An 18,227-nucleotide genomic window follows, 5' to 3' on the forward strand; every position below is an offset into this window, starting at 1 on the left:
TTCACTTCATTCAGGCCTCAGCTCAAGTGTCACTGCCTCTAATAGACGGACCTTCCCTGGCCACCTTATATAAAACGGCACACCCAACGGCCAACATTCCCTTCCCCCGCTTCAGTTTTCATAGCATTCAACCTCTCCCTGGCATTTATCGCGTGATCTCCCTCTCTGCTCCCACCTTCTCGTGTAGGTGGTATGAGCTAGGCACCTGTCCCTCTTGTTCACTGCTGTGCACATGATGGAATACATTAAATGGTTGATGAATAAACAAACAAACCCACTAAATGTCAAGATTTTCCAAGTCTGAAGTTCCTTCAGGGGTCTTCTAAAGGGCAGAATTTCAGGGTTAAAAATAATACTGAAATTGTACTGATAGTTGTTAAAATGATATAAGGAATTGTAAATAGAAGTTATGAGATTTTTAAAAAATATTTATTTATTTATTTATCTTTAGAGGGGAAGGGAAGGAGAGAGGGAGAGAAATATCAATGTATGGTTGCCTCCTGTGCATGCCCTGCTGGGAACTGGCCTGCAACCCAGGCATGTGCCCTGACTGGGAATCGAACCTCCATCCTCTGGTGCGCAGGCCTGCACTCAATCCACTGACCTACACCAGCCAGAGCAAAGTTATGAGATTTTTATAGGAGAGAGCCATTCACCCACTCATAAAGTTAATATTTACTGGGCACCTGATTGGGTAATGAGAGGTCAGGGAGGATATCCCTGAAGAAGATATTAACATGAGGTTTGGAGAGAAAGTAGGAGTTAAGGTGAGGGGTGATCCAGCAGTTAGGGTTGGCCTGTGATCACACATACTCTTAAATGTAATTGTGCCCTTTTGAAAACAGGATTAATAAGGCTTTGCAATCAGATAACTTTTCAACATAAACTTTTGTTGGTAAAGGTAGGTATTGTGAAAGTATAAACAGTAACCACCCACAAAACTATGTTTCAGAGGTAGTGTGCAGACTTAAAGAATAGTGCATTTTATGTAGAGCTAATCCCTGTGTGTCCTGCCCTTTCCCCGTAATATCAATCCACTAGTTGAATTAAGCCCATTTTAAAACATTCCATCATACGGGTATCTCATACAAAGCATATTATTTCCTTAAACACTGGCTTTCAACTTTTTTTTCTTAGAATGGCTTTTTGAAAAGAGATATATAAAAAAGATCTATTTTAAAAGTGTTTCATGTTTTCTTCCAAAATGAAAACCCAAGCCAAAGCACAGCCCTTGAAAAGGTGAACGACCACGTGTTGTGACTTTTTTTTTAATGACGGAAATTTTCCGAGATGTGGGACACCGAAGGGCCCACCACCCGGATTTAATGGCGGATAACATTCTGCCCTGTTCGCTCCGCCTCGTACTTTGGGGGGCAAACATCTTAGGTATCTTTCTCTGCTATCGTTCTGGGTTAGTTTACCTATTTATGTGCAAACAACAGTAAGTATTCCTGAGACCTTTCTGGCACGTCGTCTTATCTTCGTATTAACTTGGAGAAACTGATCTTTACTCTTTCATTTTCCCAATTGATTCTTCTCCTCTTTTCCTCCCTTGAGGACTTGATTTTCTTTGAATAAATGTCTGTGCCCCAAGTAAAATGAGCATCTTGCATTCAAGGTTCCTGTCATTGTTTAGGTCAGTTGGCGGTGGGCAGTTTTAGCCCCCCGTTGGATCCTGCCTGGCTCTTCTAAGCATTCTTAACAGTCCTGAGATCTTCAGTGTTCAGGACTTTAACAAACCACTTTTTTGGTGTCAGAGCACACCAGTTTCCCTGTTACAGAACCATTAATTGTCTTAGAAACCTTATAAGTAGTAAATACGGGTAGGGTCTGTGTTTCCATTGTTTCGGTAATGGAGGAATGTGTCGTGTAGTGAGTGTCTGTGTTTGCCTGAAGACCTCACCTTTTAAGTGCCTAAGGCGAAGCTAGGAGTAGAGACCTGGAGCATTCTAGTATGATAAAAAAAAAAATGTACCCAGGTCATTGCTGAAAAGGAATCGTGCTCTTTTGTGCTTCAATTTGCTTTTAAACTTAAGGGATACCACGGGATTGTTTCAAAAGTGCAGGAGAAAAGCCGACGGCACCTTCCAAGTCCACAAAGACCTCGCTGCAAGGGCTAACCTGCAAGGCCGGGGCCGGGGAGGCGGGGCCGGGGGCGGGGCCAGGCGGCGGAGTAGTGCACAAGTTCCTTGGAAACTCCACACTGAGCCACTAGAGGGCGAGACACACGGAAAAACCCCACCTGGAGTTTTTCCCCACCAGTGCAATGGGCCCTCCACAGACCTCACTGGGATGGGTGGCTGGGAAGGCACCCAGTGTATTTCTATAGATGCATCGGTGCCCCAACAACGACACAGCTGCCCAGTGCCATCAAGCGGGCCACAACTGGTCCCACCGGCTTCTGAGGCCGCTGTCCCAAGCTAAGCACAAAAGGAAGGGAAATGGAGGCCCCCGGGGTGCTGAGCACTTCATCGGCAGGAAGCAGTGTCCTGAGCTTCACCCACATGGGCTCATTGCCACCCCACAGAAACCCCGCGGCAGGATACTCCGCATCTGCGGGGGGATGGGGCACACGTGAGGTCCAGGGTCACAGGCCTGGAGTGTGGGGAGCCAAGACTCTTAACACAAGGCTGACCACCAAGCTCGGCTTTTCTTACTCAGGGTTCTCACAAATCACTTTGGATTGAAACGAAACAGTTGCTTGACCTTTCCAGGCACTTGTTCCACCTGGTGGCATCGTTGGAACGGCTGGATCTTCTTGCAAGGCCTTCCACCTGCACGCCCCCCTCCCCACAACCAATTTCTCTACTTTCTCCTCTTTTGACCAGACTGTAAAAAGGCAGGAAATGGTACTCTCAACGCGATGGAGCCGGGCAGGGAATGGAACGGAGTTTGTGGGCAGCCAACACCCAGCAGCTTTGCAGTTATCATGTAGCCAACAACATGCTAACTGTGCTTTCTCTCTCTTCCCACTTCCATTAAAGAAAATCCACATAAATAAAACAGCTCAATAAAAAATCTTAGTTACCTGACCACCTTTATTCAGGAAGTTACTCTGAAACAGGGGTTCATTAGGGGTGTCAGGCCTGTTTCCAGTGAGTGTGAGGACGCTGCAAATCCCATGCCGTGGCTCAGGCAGCCTATTAAGATGCCATCCTGGTTGGCACAGTGTGGTGGTCACATCTCAGCCAATTTTATTTTTACTTGGGCAAAATGGCCAGAGCAGGCAGGTATTTCAGAAACCAGGAAACCTGCTAAGCTCCCAGACCCGAGCCCTGTGCGCTGTGCTGCCCTGCAAACCAGCCCCACTGGTGTCTGAGTTACATGCACCGAAGCCTGTGAGAGCCCCCACCCTGTCTCCAGTCTGGGCTGCAAGCAGTCTGCTCCACTTATGGGAGCTTTCCCCCCTTCCTCAAGGCTCTCAGAATTTTCTGGGGAGGATGAAAACAGAAGCTAAATGAAAATGAAGATGCTGGAAAAGGATACTGATCCACAAGAGCAAAACCGTGAGGGGGGGGCGGATGCAGCAGAGAGAGGGACAGACAGGAGGTTAAGCCACACAGCCAACTGAGAAAGATGTTCAGAGACACACTGGAGAAAAACAAAGCCCAGCCAGCTCCCTATTTCAATGTAGCAGGGAAGCCTCCTACACCCCTCTTGCAGGAAGCACTGATGGAATGCAACACTTCGACAGTTACGGTGCACTCACGTGCTTTTGCATCAATCAAAAATGTAGCAAATCAACCTGATGGCAAATCAGAAGGAAAAATTCCAGTTTTCCCAGAAAATACAGACAACAATTGTTTTCAGCTCTATATAGAGCTTTGGTCGCCAAATGAAAAACAAACAAAAAAATCATCCTGCCACAGGATGTTCCAAAAGCCTAATTCATGAAAAAGAGACAATTTACTTTATGTTTAATAAAATGTTTATTAGGGTAGTAACACAAGATAAATCATGCAAGAGCTCAGTAAAAACAAAACAAAACAAAAAAAGTAAGAATATGAGGAATGGTAATTGGTTCTGCCAATTTAAAAATACACAAATCATTTCTGTCCCAAGAGTAATTTGAAAAACTGTTCAAATCTGAGCCGGGCACGGCTGTGTCGTCTTTGAGACACAGTGTAATCCAAAGTGACGGGTAAGTACTTGCGTCCCAGTCCTCAGAAGAGTCGAGTCCTGGATCCAAAATCGTCATCAATGTCCCTTGCATCCCACACCTCCACGGCAAGCGGCCAGAATCCCTGCCCGTCAACAGAGCCCTCTGACACCTCTGGGGGGGGTCTCAAAGGGATGCTTTTAGCAGGGTGGGCGGGCACCTTTGGTGACTCTTAAACGAGACTCTGTCTACACTCAGAATCTTAAAACTTTTGGTAGCAAAACCATAGCACTTACATGTCACCCTCACCAGCCTTAAACGTAGTGTAGTGATGTCCTAACGAGGGATTTCCACATCAGAGGGGAAGAAATTTGAACAGACACACCAAACTGACCGTAGTGTTTCAGATTTCAAACAGATATGACTCATCTTTTGGCTAAAAATAAATATAGTGGAATGCAAGTTTGATAGATGGGTGAATATATAATCTACCAACTGTCAAGGGGTACAATTTCATCACAGACATTTCAACAATTTCAAAGAATTAAAAAAAAGTTTACACAATTTCTCACAAAATCATCACTTTTGGAACTATCCCAATTGAAGCTACACACTGAATTTATTAATACAGCATTAAGTTTCTTTGTGTAAAAAAATCTTTGTACATAGTAATAAAAAAAGATAAGGCAAGATGCATTCAACAGAAACCTCTGGTTCTTCTCCTCTGGGTCCTCGCAGAGCCGCCGCTGACCGGCTGCAACAAAGGAACTGAGTTTCTGGTTTTCCGTGCGGAGCATCTCGTGCCTTCACTGTGGAAAGAAGTCTGTCCGAGCACCCTGGAGGACAGATGCCGGGGACGGCTTTGGCACTTACGCTGGCAGACTGAGCTTCTTCCCCTTGAGTACTGGGACCGGAGGAAAGGGAGAGAAAGCAAGAGGTCACTGCACAGACCAGCTGCGGTCCCCTTCCTCCCCCCTCCGAGGTCTGCCACACTCAGCACACCACAGGGTAGGGGGCAAGGAAACAAGCATTTGGCAACCAACAGTCACTGGACTTGGGTGTCAATAGAAACACAAATGTGACTGAAATTACTGCTAAATTGTAGCAGCTTTCTGATATCAAGACTTTCTTCCCTAATCAATACATAGTAAAATGGACTGTCTCTATGTACAGAGGGCTATACAATCTGAATATTAAAAAAGGGGTCAGACACACACGCCCTGGAACCATCCAGTCCACTGGCAGGAACTTCACTGTAATAGCAACGGCTCCTGGCCTGCAGCCCATGGCCGCGGTGCAGGGGCTCCTGGGCCCCGAGGACCGGGACCGAAATCTGAGCGCACGTGCACAAACACGCACTTCTTCCTGAGCAAGGCCCACAGCTGGCACCGGGGCTCTGTGGGGCTCACGTGTTCCACGCTCACATCAACGTGAAAACGTGCACATACAAGGACGCCGACGGAAGCCCCGGATTTCCGTGCGGCAGGACAGTTGTCACGGCCCGAATGTGCACGGATGGGGTGGGGCAGGCGTACTGTGGGGATACTTGTAATGAAAATCACGGAGGTTTCCAGTGACTGACATGAAAAACCATCAGTGGGGAAAGAAGCAGTTAGTCACGTGTCTGGTTATGTGCAAGCAGAGAGACCTGGAGTCACATTTACAGAAATATTAACGATGATCTGAGTGGTAGGATTTCAGGTGGCTGTCTGTTCTGAATTTTTCTGCAATGAAAATATGCCACTGCAAAAGCCAATACGGTCACAGCCAAAGAAGACGAAGAGCCTGACCCAGAACTGAACTGGACGGCTGCTGAGACGTTTTCCTGCCACCGGCTCCGCTGCGTGAAGCGGGAGCCAGCCCGGACCGTGGGAACCAGGCCGGCCGGGCGGCCACGTACCTTTCGTGATGTACAAGTAGAAGAAGTCGCAGTACAGGATGGTCTGCACCACGCCGGCCACCACGGCGATGAGGTCAAAGAAGCCCTCGAAGTAGAAGCGCCAGATCCAGTTGACGAGATAGAGTGCGCGGTAGAGGCCCAGGAAGAACAGGTAGTGCGTGGTGATGGTCTCCGCCTCCCCAGTCTTGCTGATCATGAAGAGCTGCGGCAGGATGGCCACCGACTCCAGGTAGATGGAGAAGGTCCACAGAATCTGCAGGGGAAGCACGGGCTTCGGTCAGCACCCAGGGCCCACGCGGGCCACGGGCCACACACCTGCTCCGCTGTGGGGCAGCGGCTGAGCCCAGGGCCGGGGAGCTGAGCACCTGCACGAGTCACAGACACTGCAGCTGCGCCACATTCCCAGGGCAAGCCGGTCACCTGGGCACCTCCGCCTCTCTGAAAGTTCATTACCGTGTCTCTCCAACAGCGCCCTCCTCCCCGCACAAATCTCTGGGATCGAGAGTCCCAGTGTGGATCAGGGACCCAAGTCAGCACTGCCTTCTGCCAGGGCGACCACTCAGACAGCCAGGCCCCTCCCACGCCCTCACGGCAATTCCCCCACCAGCTGCTCTCCTTTCCGGACTCTCCAAATCATCTATTTTTCTTACTCTTTAGGCTTTTTCGATGCGGTTGCATGAAAGGTGTAAGAAACCAGAGTTGTAATTATGCACACTCTGCCCAACAAGGTCCTCTATTCACACTGACACAGAAGGGCTCGCAGGTGGCCCCTGGAGTGCTGTAAAGGCCCAGGCACTCAGGGCGCCCCCAGAGGACCGAGAGCAGCCCAGCAGCACGGGCAATGAACCCCAGGGTGTGGAGGGCGGGGCTGGCACTGAGGAGTGGCCAAGCCCCACACGGTGCTGGGTGCCACGCAGACTACGTTTCCTACAGCTGAGAAGTGTGGCAGCGGGGTGGCTCAGGGCGGGGAGGTCACACGCACAGCATCAACATGCGATACCTATCCATCAAGGGGAGACAGAGCTGGGGAGATCATGCTCATGAAACCCTCAGACAGGCTGGGGCCTTGTCTGGGGCCACAGAAGCCAGGCTGGCACTGCACAGGAGTCAGGCAATGCCCGTCGGCAGACACCGGAACACGGGGGCGTGACTCCTGCCCCCTGTTTCTTTAAATCAAAGAGTCTACGCTGCACCAGCAGCTTGCTGACTGAAAATGAAACAAAAAACTGAAACAGAGCACCCCCACATTACCTGCAAACAGGCCCAGCTCCCCAAGGAACTGGACGGCGCACTAAAAAGCCACTTTACAAACCTCAAGAGGAGAGAAGTCGTGATTGACGAGGAATGAGAGGCCTCCCACAGGGACCACCAGAAACTCCACTCGGAAGGTGTCGTGGTTGCCGTCGTAGGTGGCTTTGAACTTCATGTAAATCAGGTACACTGTGGCGTAGGAGCAGGCGATGTAGATAAGCTGCAGGTGGGAGAAAACCACCAGGCCATCAACACCTCGCAATGCTTCCAACCCGCTTGGCTTTCTGCAGTGCCCATACACCTCTTATAATTTAAAGATTTAAACACAGAGACACTCACTTTGGAGGACATATAGTTCTGTGGGTCACACGACCATCACCACAATCAACATGCCTCTCAGTGCTCTCACTGGAAGAACCCTCCTGCTGCCCCTCTGGGGTCGCACCCCCCGCCCCCCCAGCCTGGCCCCGGGCCACCCTGGCCTGGCCCCGGTCTCTGCAGCTGTGACTTGGTCTCTAGAACGCTGCACAGTTCGTGGACCATACGACCAGCTTCCTTCAGTCGGCTGCCTCTGCCCGAGAGATCCCGCCACCCGGCTGGTGTGCGAGCAGAACCGGCCGCTCCTACTGTGCGGAGCAGCAGCAGCGCACAGCGCAGCCACTGGTCTGCTCGTCCCCGCACCAGGTGGGACCGAGGCTGCTACGAGCGCCTTGTGTGGGCCTTTGTGTGGGTTTAAGTTTATAACAAACTGCCAAAGAATGTATTTTTAATCCCACTTTAAATTATTAGAATGCAGATTAAGGAAAAAAACAGACTCCAAAGTTCGACGCAGTCCAAAGCCAATGTCTTCCCTTCCAGCACTGTGGCACTTCTCAGGGCTCTCTCAGATAAAATAATGTAACTCGTGTTAAAGTGCATAGTGATGGTCTTTACTTAAGTCACGCTGCCTCAACCCCGAACATTCAGGTGGTTGCTATGAAACTTTGCCCAGTAACTTAATAAGAGCAAACCCAAAAGTAAGAGGCAGGTAGTGAAATGCTGCTGCCCACGCCAGGAGCGACTTCAGCCGCACAGCAGAGCGGCTCAGGCTAGCAGGGCGCTGTGACCTAGCGTGTCCTGCCCACTCGAGAGGCCCGCGCCATCGATTCATCCGACCCCAAGGAAGAGTCTGACCTTTGGAAGCTGCACCGACTCTCGGACTGCAGAGTCGGAGGCCCAGGAGCCCAGGAGCCCAGGAGCAGATTGGCCTGGGAACCCAGACAACCGGGAAGCCAGCCGCTCTGCTGGCGCGACTTCCTAGGAAAAGCGCCTTGCAACACTCAGTTGGGCAGCGTGTGAGCGAACGATCTGGGACAGCAAAGCGGTCGTCAAGCCCTCACACATGTCAACACGAACACAGACACCACACTGTCCCTGGCACTTTATGAGTTGTATTTGCAAATAGTCAAAAGGAGTAATATCTGATACTGTCAGAATTCTCTCCACACACAAACACATGTACATGTGCACATGAATAAAATAACATACGAAACCAATGTACACAGAGTCCCCCACGGTGGCCAGGGCGCATGGCAGCCGGGGTTCCCTCCCTAATACCCATGGCCTGCCCAGACCATGTCCACGAGGCCTCAGCAGCCACAGGGGACAGAAGCCCCTTCTGCTCGGCATTGACGGTAAAGAGTGGAGCACGTAAAACTCGACTCGCACTCCTGACTTTTCGGGTGTGCTTGGGAGCCAGAACCAGGCGGAAGGAACACTCTGAAAGCCAGCCACCTGACAGGGAGGGAGAGGGCTTCTTGCTCACGCCCTTCTAATACCTGCGGTTTCAACTTGCCTGGACAAGTGGGGACGCGGGCATTTTTAAGCCAACTTCCTGATGACTGGGCCCCTGTCACCCAGTAATGGAGACTGGAGTGATCACAGGCAGCTCGGATATGCTTTTTAGCAAAGGCAGCAGACTCGAACACTGCTGTCTGCTTTGACCCGGGGTGTGAAGATGCTTTTGGGCACTGCGTGTTGGGGAGCTGGCTTAAATGCCACGCCAGGGGGCTTCAGCGTAAACATCACTTCCTTGGTTGTGCCAATAACCAAGCACCCGCAACCATGCTCCACACACAGGCACCCACTGGGCGTTTGAAGAGTGAATGAAGGCAAGAAGGCGGCTCCTTCAAACACCCCGGAGCCACACTCTCCCTCACAGCGCCCACCGCACACCACCGCCAGACCGCTGGCCGTGGGATGACTGCGCTCCCCAACCAGACCGGGGCCGCCGCTTGCTCTCTGCCACACCCTGGGTGCCAGGGAAGTGCCCGCTGCATGGGCCTTCAATGCCGTGTAACAGAACTAAGGCTTCTCCAAGTGAGGGGTGTGTCCCACCAAGTGCTACAAGGGATGTTAGGTGCACGTGGACATTCTGTATTTGAATGGTTACACGGCAGTTTTAACGTGGGCTAGGAAAAATCACGAACACCAAAGGCACCGTGGATCTGATGCTGAGGACAAATTAAAGGTTTAAAACACGGGTTCGGTAAATTACGGTACAGATGTTGTCAAAGCTTGGCAAGAGGAATGAGGGCGGCACACACAGTAGAAGTTCAAGGAACGTGGACCGGATGGGAGAGAAGTGGACCGAACACGGCCCCTCAGCAGCAGAATGCGGCGTGGAGCGAGGGGCCTGGCTTTGCTCCCCATCCTGAACCGGGAGGCCAGCGATTTCCCACTGCTTGTACACTCACAGTTACCTCTCTTCCTTACAGGATTATCAAGGGCGTTAGAAGTTTATCACACTCAAAAGGCTTAAGGTTAAAACATTTCTAAGTGCACAGCATATAATTAAAAAGATACTGCTCTGGCCCTGGCTGGTATAGCTCAGTGGATTGAGCACGGGTCTGGGAACCACACAACCACAGTTCGATTCCCAGTCAGGGCACATGCCTGGGTTGCAATTGCAGGCCAGTTCCCGGTTCCTGGCAGGGGATGCACTAGAGGCAACCATACATTGATATTTCTCTCTCTCTCTCTCTCTCTCTCCATCACTTCCCCTCTAAAGATAAATAAATAAAATCTTAAAAAAATACCGCTCTGAAATTGAAAAAATATACTCAATGGTAAGTGTCCATAGGTCTGTGATTTATGCATGAAATATATTCCATCGATGCCATACCTACCTTCATAGATGTGTTGTATAAGGAAATAAATGAAGTAAAAAGATCCAGGTAACGAGTTGTGAAGACCAGTGCGAAGAGGAGCTGGCTTTTCCCGGAAATACCTAAGGACACAAAGGAAAGTATCAGAAAGGCCTGAAAAGCTCTGATCCCTGCCCATGACACTGCGCAGGCGTGGCCGGGGGGGGGGGGGTGCCCGCTGGGGACACGGGTACCATCGGGGCTGACTCTGCACAGGAGTGCCCGTTTTTCTTTCCCTAACGTCCTCACACCTGCTCCCCAGAGAGGCTAGCGACTTTTGCCTTGGTGTGAGGGGGTGCCCACTGCAAAGTGACTGAACTATGCCACAGCCCACACCAGGCTGTACACTGTTTGAAGGAAGATTCTCTTCTCAGGTATGTCCCTTCAGGCCGGAAATTCTGCTATTATTTAATGTTGTCACCCGTGGCACCTTTCTTTCCATTAGGAAACAATAACTGATGGTGACAGACCTTCTGAGGATGGCGCAGGACTCTGATGGCTGAGATGGGGACACTGCTCAGGAAGGGCCGAGCATCAGCCCCCCGGTACGGCCTCCAAAGTGACTTTTTGTGACGGCAGCATTTATTTGGGCATGTGACAATATTTAAAAATTCCACCTCTTAAGATTCACCACACGACCAGCCTTGCCCCTGCACAGCCAGTCTTCAGAAGCAGCAGGCTTTTTTCTGTCCCTCAAACCTGTCCCCACCTCCACCCACCCACCGACCCACCTCCGGAGCACTGTGGCGGCACATCTGGACTCAGTGGGGGCCACCTAGGTCACACAGTGCGCACTGGGCCTTTCCCACATCTATTTCTGGCCAAATATTCGTGACGAAGGCTGAGCACTCAGGGCTCCAGCTGCCGGAGGCCGAGCGAACGCACTAAGGAACCCGGGCCTCCCCAGAGGTCAGAGGCCACCCACCCTCATTGACGCTGGGAACCTCACACCGTCAGACCTACTTAGGCGTGTTTTTAGCAGCTATGTCACTGCACTCCCCAAACCACATTTTAAATAACAACATTTTACAGCACAATTTTGCAGCTTGTTGAAGCTAAACGCCTGGATCTAAAGATGTTACTTCCTGTGTTTGATTACTTGCAGTTCTAGCCTGCTCATAACACCGAGGAGAAACTGAACCAGAACCCACCCACAGTAACTGACCTCAAGGGCTAAGGGCGGGGATATGCACAGTAAGCTGCTGTTTCTTCTTGCAGAAATGAAGATTTTTACTTTCCCACCAAGGACCCCCATTCCAAAGGAGAACCGAGGAGGCTGCAGTGGACACAGAAAACAGGAGAGCAGACAGGACGGGACAGGGGAGAACAGGGGGCCCGTGGTTCACATGTGATGTTTGCTGGATCCTTGAGAGAGAATTTTCAGTTAATTGCCTACTTGGTTCTTTCCAATATTTTAACTAAAAAAAACCCACAGAGTACATACGGGCAAATTTTGTGCAAAGGGTCTAGTCCGATGGAAGTCTGATGGCCAGGCAGGTTTGACACCCCGTCCTCATTTTCTGCATTCCTATACTAAACCCCAGGGACTACCAGGGCCCTTCTGCCACTCCCCTTTGCCACCCAACTCACACATCACTCCCTCTGGGAAGTCACCTATGAAGACCCACCCTGACCGCTGTCTATTCTGTAATGGGAACTACTCCACACCAGCTGCTGCCGCGGCTGCTAGGACAGCACTTAGGGAACACATGGGCGTAGGTGGGCTGCACACCCCTACCCCCACTAGGCATGGCCATCTCCGAAGGCTGGGACCTGCCGTATTCCACTAGATGTTACCTGTGCTGAGCACTGGGCCTGACACATAGCAGGGCTAAGTGTCTGCTGAATGAATGGACAGATAGACAAAAGAAAATGGAATTCACTTTACTTTCATGTCACGGGGTAATTTCTCCTTTTGTGGTATTTTGGGATAATACTTCCAAAGAGTTTTCTAAGTCACACTGTGTCTCTGTGACTGCCAATAGGTAATGTGCTCTGGGCTTTGCCCTCATTTACTGCCAGCAGACTGTGGGAGAGGCCCCTGATCAGAGCATGGGCAGAGGACAGGGACGGGCAGCGTGTGTCCTAGAGCTTGTCCCGTGGGGCGGAATCCCCTTAGGAACTGCCATGCTGGCATCCAAGGGCACTCACACAGCCACCTTGTTCTTCCGGACCTGGGACCCCGAGGGTGGCAGCTAGTGGCAGCCTTTCCCTTCAAAACAGAAAAGCTGCTCTGTCTTCACGGGAAGGCAGGAGTCCCAGCTGAAGACAGAGGGGCAGGGGTGAGAATCTCCTTCCTGGAGGAGCACCTGCTAGGAAGCGGGGGGCGGGGGGGTGGCTCCTAGAGTCGACTCCTTGTTTTGAGACCAAAGCATGTGAAGGCTGTCAGCTCCCAAGAATGCTCCCTCTAGAGTATTCCATGCTATCTTACTAAAAATCCCACCTGGGCTAAAATACATGGAACAACAGGCCAACAGACCTTTTTAACACCCCTCCCACCTGCATGCTGAGTGCGAGCTTCCAGGCCTTTCTGAAGCCCCCTTCCTAGCGCATCCTTTTCCATGACTGTGCTCCAGAGCGTGAACGCACCAACATTTGTGCGACCACTCCAGTAACAGACATTTGGGCTGCTCCCCGTTAAGACATTTGTTCTTAACGTTGCATGCACATCTTTGTATATACAGCGTTTTGTACTTTGCAGGTACAATAAGCATCTTTATAACTCACCATGGTTTCTTCACACACATTACAATTTCCGCTCCAGATTCCCCAGACGGCCAGGACAAGATGTATGTAACTGTGAGTGCGGCACACTGTCAAACTTCCCCTGGAAAGGCCGCGCCAACTTCCATACCCACCGACACCAGATGCGAATACCCTTCACTGCACACCCCGCTGGCATGGGTCACGAGGGCACTGCTGTTATCCTGCCCAAGCTCCTAACTGCCAGTGAGGCCAGGCATTCTTTCGTGCTTAGCTGACCTTCTATCATTCTTCTGTAACTGCCAACTCTGTCCATTTTTCTAGGTGGTGTTTTTTTTTCAATTTGTAGGACTATCTTATTATGGGTATGAACCCTTTGTCACTCAGCTACACTGCCGATTGTTTCCCTCAGGTTGTTGTTTTCTAACTTTGATGGTATTCTAAATAAGTGAATCTGGGAGACGTACCACCTTGGCTGCCTCGCCCACCCAGCAGCAGGGTGTGAACGCACACTTGGGCCAGCATCCGCGTGTGGCAGCACAGGTGTAAGCCTTTGCTCGGAGAGGTCTTACGCACCACTGGCTGGGACGTCAGGAGGCCCGTCTGGGGTCCTTCCTGCCACTTCACATTCACAGGGCTGACAGCTTATGTGGTTTAATGCCCTATTTTTTAAATCTTTAAATATACACATATCTTACTATCTCAACTAAATCACAGCTTTCTTGAGAGCAGAAACTTTGATACCTACAAGCTGCTGCTCTGAACTGTGTCCCCAGTGCCTTGCACATAGTGGGTGGTCAATAAATGTCTGAGAGCAACAAATACTGGAGAGGTTGGCACTCAGAAACCAGAGGTGACAGCTGCTACAAAGAGGGAGGTGGGGAATGTGCCGCAAAAGCTTCTGGAAGTACTCAATGACAACAAAAGACTGGGTGTTTTCCATTTACTTCAGCAATAAAACATGCAATTATGAGAAACGCAGGAACGCAGCACGATCTCGGCATATGTGGTAGGATGAAAAGTCTACAACCTACACAACAACAATCTAAGCAACACAGGGGGAGGAGAGATGGGAGACTTGAAGAGGACGGATTCCACTAGCAATTTCAGCCTAACAGACACAGCTCTATTAGTAACTCTCAGCCTTCGGAAAACGCGGCCCAAAGTCCTTCATCTACAGACCCAGCCTTGTTCTTCCGAGGCTCCGCAGCTCAGTGTGTGGGACAGGGATGAAGCGATAACTTGAACACCCTGTGGATCCAGTTGCAATGACTGTTTGGGAATATGAGAAACTCACATTTCACTCGGGCACCCCTCTATGATGTCAATGGCAGGCACGGACACAGGACAATGCCAATTCAGACGGAGCTAGACCGAGACCAGATCCTCTGCCCCCACTTTCCAACTGGTCTCGTCAGGCAGCGTTCTCGAACAAGACTGTCAGAAAAGTGAGCTCCAGCTTCCTCACCAGCCTGCCTCATCCCTTACCTGCGAGGTAAAAGCCTTGGTTCTGCAGCTGCAGGCGTGTCCAGAACAGGCGCCAGATCCCCACCGTGAACCCCAACACGGGTATTTTCAGAGTGAGAAACACAACCTGGATGTCCATGTCTCCTGTTCCAGTTATTTGAGAAACTCATATCAAATTCTGACTCTTTCGAAAGTCTCTAAACAACTTTTATCACTGAGGAAAAACAAATCAGCTAGTCAAATTCACCATTTAATTAACTCCGAATAAACAACCTTGGTGATTTTGATTTTCAGAAGGCCAGGAAGTATCTAGTGTACGAGCTAAAATGCCCCTAAGTCTGACAGTGAGAAGAGTTTCACAACACTGTGCAACTACGGACTGACTCTAGGAATACTTGGCAAACACACACAAGCTTAATTCACCGATTTATCTTCCTAATTCCTTTGGTGTTTTATGTTTTCCTAAATGCTCCTCAATCTCCCAAATAAAAACAGTATTAAAAAATAAACAAACTAAAAGGGAAAAAGGACTCACGGACAACAGTGTAGTGATTGCAAGGGGGGAGGGGGTATAAGAAGACTAAATGGTAATGGGTAAAAAAAATGCAACAAAGATTAAAATTTAAAAAAAATTTTAAAGAAATTTTCTGTCCAGGGTTGCACCAACTTCTCCCTGACACCTTCCTTAGTTCAGATGCATGGTGAGGAGACATCGCGCTCCAACCGCACAGCCCCGCAGCGGTAGGGTTCCGAGAAATGCATGAAAGAAGATGAAGAGATGCATCCGAAAATGGTGGAGCAAAAACAAAGATTAAAAGTAACCTTTCCCGTTGAGGGGGACAACATGGGTGACAGTGCCCTAAAGGCATGAGTTCCCGGTTATAAGGTAAGGAAGGCCTGGGGCATGCTGGTGACAGCACTGAATGACCCTGCACAGTTGAAAGTCCCCACGACAGCAGATCCAAAAAGCTCTTATCACAAGGGAAAAAATTCACCTGCCTGTGGTGACAGACGTTCACTAATTGTGAACTAATTGTAAACTTATTGTGATAATTACTTTGCAAAATATACACATATCAAGTCATTACAACTGTACACATAAAACAAATACAATGTTGCATGTCAATTACATCTCCATAAAGCTTGGGAAAGCTCCGGGGAGGGAAAACATCTGAGTACAACAAAAAGGACCTGGACAACTGGTCTGGCATCAAATGTTTAAACTGAAGCTACTTAGGACAAAATAGACAGATATTTCTTCAAAACCCTTAACTGTAAGTCGCCTGTTTGGATCCTGCCTCTCCCATGGTTCCCTTGACTACAGAATGGGAACAATGGCACCCTCCTCATAAGGTCATTCTAAGGACTACACGGAATGAGCCATATAAGACACTTAGCTCACCACCTAGTATACAGCAAGCACTTAAATGTCAGCTACCACAACCGCTGAGATTAGTTTGCTGTCACTGGAAATCATACAATTGAACGACCCTGGACTACGTACAAATTGAGAGATCACCTTCAAGCCTGACACATTGGTGCAGACCCTGGACTTTGTAATATCCATTTTGATTGCTCAAAGGTCTTTTTTGTTTTGGCTCACTTCCTGGAGCTCAGCTACGTTCCAGGGAGAGAGGTGAGGCCTGAGGAAGGCAACCAAAGGTGTGGTGTTACTTTAGACATGGGAATTTTTAGAAATCAATCAGATAAATGGAATCTCTGCCACCCAGGTCCTTTAGGACTACATCTTTCACTGCCTCCGCAAAAACGAAGTTCTTCAATTCATCAAAAGTTATTTCACTCTGGCCATGGCACCAAAAATAAGTTTAAGGAAGCATTTTTTAAAAGTTGCCATTCTGAAGCCCTGGCTGGTATGGCTCACTGGATTGAGCGCTGGCCTGCGAACCAAAAAGTCACCCTTCTTAAAGTTTTAATATTGATAACATGTAAAACTTCACAGCAGCAAGACTCGCCTCACTGCCTCTCAGCACCTTGGGCAAGAAATGTGTACCCCCGGAGAGGGAGTCGCCAACTCACTGGTGACGTGGAGTGAGTTATTACAGGAGACCTCCGCGGGGTCCTGCGGGCACCGCAGGTTTCAGAAAACCCGTTATTAGACGGAGGCACTCAGAGCTCGGTAAACTAGTGGGTTTCACAAAACTGCATTAACTGTACCCAAGAAGTTCTTTAGAGACCTCCCCACGCTATCCCCCATAGCAGGCGTGATCCTGGACCAGAGAGCTGGGGGTAAAGCCCGCAGAACTCTAAGGACAGGCCTGACTTGATACCCTAATCTAAAGACCAGTCCTCAAATGGGTAGGGTTCGGGCGAGGTGACCTCTCCACATTCCCGCCCCACCTACCGCACTCGCATTGGCCTGGCTGCCACGTCAGGCAGAGTCGGCCGCGGTCCTTCGCATCCTCCTCCCGCCCGTCCCATTGATTCGCAGGGTCCTCGCACCTCCCGACCCTCAGCCAGGCCCCGGCCCAGGCCCTCGCTCAGGACCTCAGTGAGACGCCCATTAAAGCCAAGGACGGCGGGCGCGCCTGCCTGAGCCCCGATCCCATCCCACTATCCAAACTTTTCATGCAGAACAGGGCTCCCTGCTGTCGGGTTGTCGCCTTATGCACCCCGACGGCTCAACTTCTGGAGCGGACCAAGTGTGGAGTGGGGCCCAGGACCACGACCTCTCGCCCCGGCCTGCTGGCCCACCCGGAGGGGTCGCAGGCCCCCTAGGTCCCGCCACCCGCCAAGCCGCCGAGGGGCGTGTCGGGCAGTGCAGGCCTGCTGGCGGCTAGACGGCCGAGGTCGGCGGGTCCTCCGGACAACCAGGTCCCAGGACCGGGCCCTCGCCCGCCGCTCACCGGCGCAGGAGCGCGTCTTCCAGATTTTCAGCAGCAGGATGACGATGGCCGCCAGGTGGGACAGGTCCCCGGTCAGCCGGAAGATGTTCATGGCGGCGGCGGTCGGCGCGGCTGCCCCGGGGCTCGGCGGCTTAGGCGAAGGCAACGACCACTAAAAGGAAGCGACGAAGATGGCGAGAGCGGGCGCGACGTGGCCAGGGACGTGGCCAAACTGCCGGCGCGCGCGCAGGGCAGCCTGGGAAAGCTGGCCGCCTCCAGGCCCCGCCCAGACCCCGCCCCTTAAAGGGGGCGCGCCCCAACGCTGGCAGAGCAAGGAGCACTTTTTCCCGGGCTTCCTCCGAAGGACCCCGACTCTCCAACTTCTCCCTGCAGAGTTTCCGGCTTCTACTCGAGTGCCAGCGATTTCCTTTAATTTTTGAAATAACACGCCCTTGTGAGCGATTTTTTTCCCTCCCACTAATCTTAAGAGCTCTACAGGCTTACTGTATGAAAAAATGTAAGAGACAAATAAAAAATAATCCGTGATGGCATCTTTCGGGATAAGATCGGTATCGGGGGTGTCCGGGAGGATGCGGCTTATGAGGGGGTCTGAAGATTTTATCATGCTGGTGATTCCCTTTGAGAAAGTGTGCAAAATTAGGTGGGAGAGTGAACAATTCTGTGGGATGAGAGAGGAAATAACAGGAAACTCCCAACGGAATGACGCTGACGCACGGAATCCTTGAACCCCTCGTTCGGAGGAACAGCACTTGGTTTCA

At 50.7% G+C, this 18,227-nt stretch overlaps 1 protein-coding gene across 1 annotated transcript; it reads right to left on the reverse strand.

Annotated features, from left to right (window-relative positions):
- Positions 1-3,910: 3,910 nt before the first annotated feature.
- KDELR2 (KDEL endoplasmic reticulum protein retention receptor 2) lies at positions 3,911-17,687 on the reverse strand. The gene is made up of 5 exons (XM_037057858.1): positions 17,470-17,687; positions 10,418-10,518; positions 7,312-7,470; positions 6,000-6,252; positions 3,911-5,003 (listed from the first exon to the last, which is right to left on the reverse strand). The coding sequence occupies exons 1-5, from the start codon at positions 17,558-17,560 to the stop codon at positions 4,969-4,971; spliced, it is 639 nt and encodes a 212-aa protein (XP_036913753.1). The 5' UTR covers positions 17,561-17,687; the 3' UTR covers positions 3,911-4,968.
- Positions 17,688-18,227: the final 540 nt, after the last annotated feature.

The sequence above is a fragment of the Sturnira hondurensis genome, unplaced genomic scaffold (genome assembly GCF_014824575.4).
Source record: "Sturnira hondurensis isolate 20B ecotype Veracruz unplaced genomic scaffold, ASM1482457v3 Scaffold0009733, whole genome shotgun sequence".
Classification (NCBI taxonomy): domain Eukaryota; kingdom Metazoa; phylum Chordata; class Mammalia; order Chiroptera; family Phyllostomidae; genus Sturnira; species Sturnira hondurensis.

Bases quoted from the DNA above. Each gene is read 5' to 3' on its own strand.
- KDELR2 (XM_037057858.1), bottom strand. From the start codon at position 17,560: ATGAACATCTTCCGGCTGACCGGGGACCTGTCCCACCTGGCGGCCATC. The intron at 10,519-17,469 runs GTGAGCGGCGGG...TTGTGTCCTTAG, and splicing joins GAAGACGCGCTCCTGCGCCG to GTATTTCCGGGAAAAGCCAG. The intron at 5,004-5,999 runs GTACGTGGCCGC...CTCCGGTCCCAG, and splicing joins CTACTTGTACATCACGAAAG to TACTCAAGGGGAAGAAGCTC.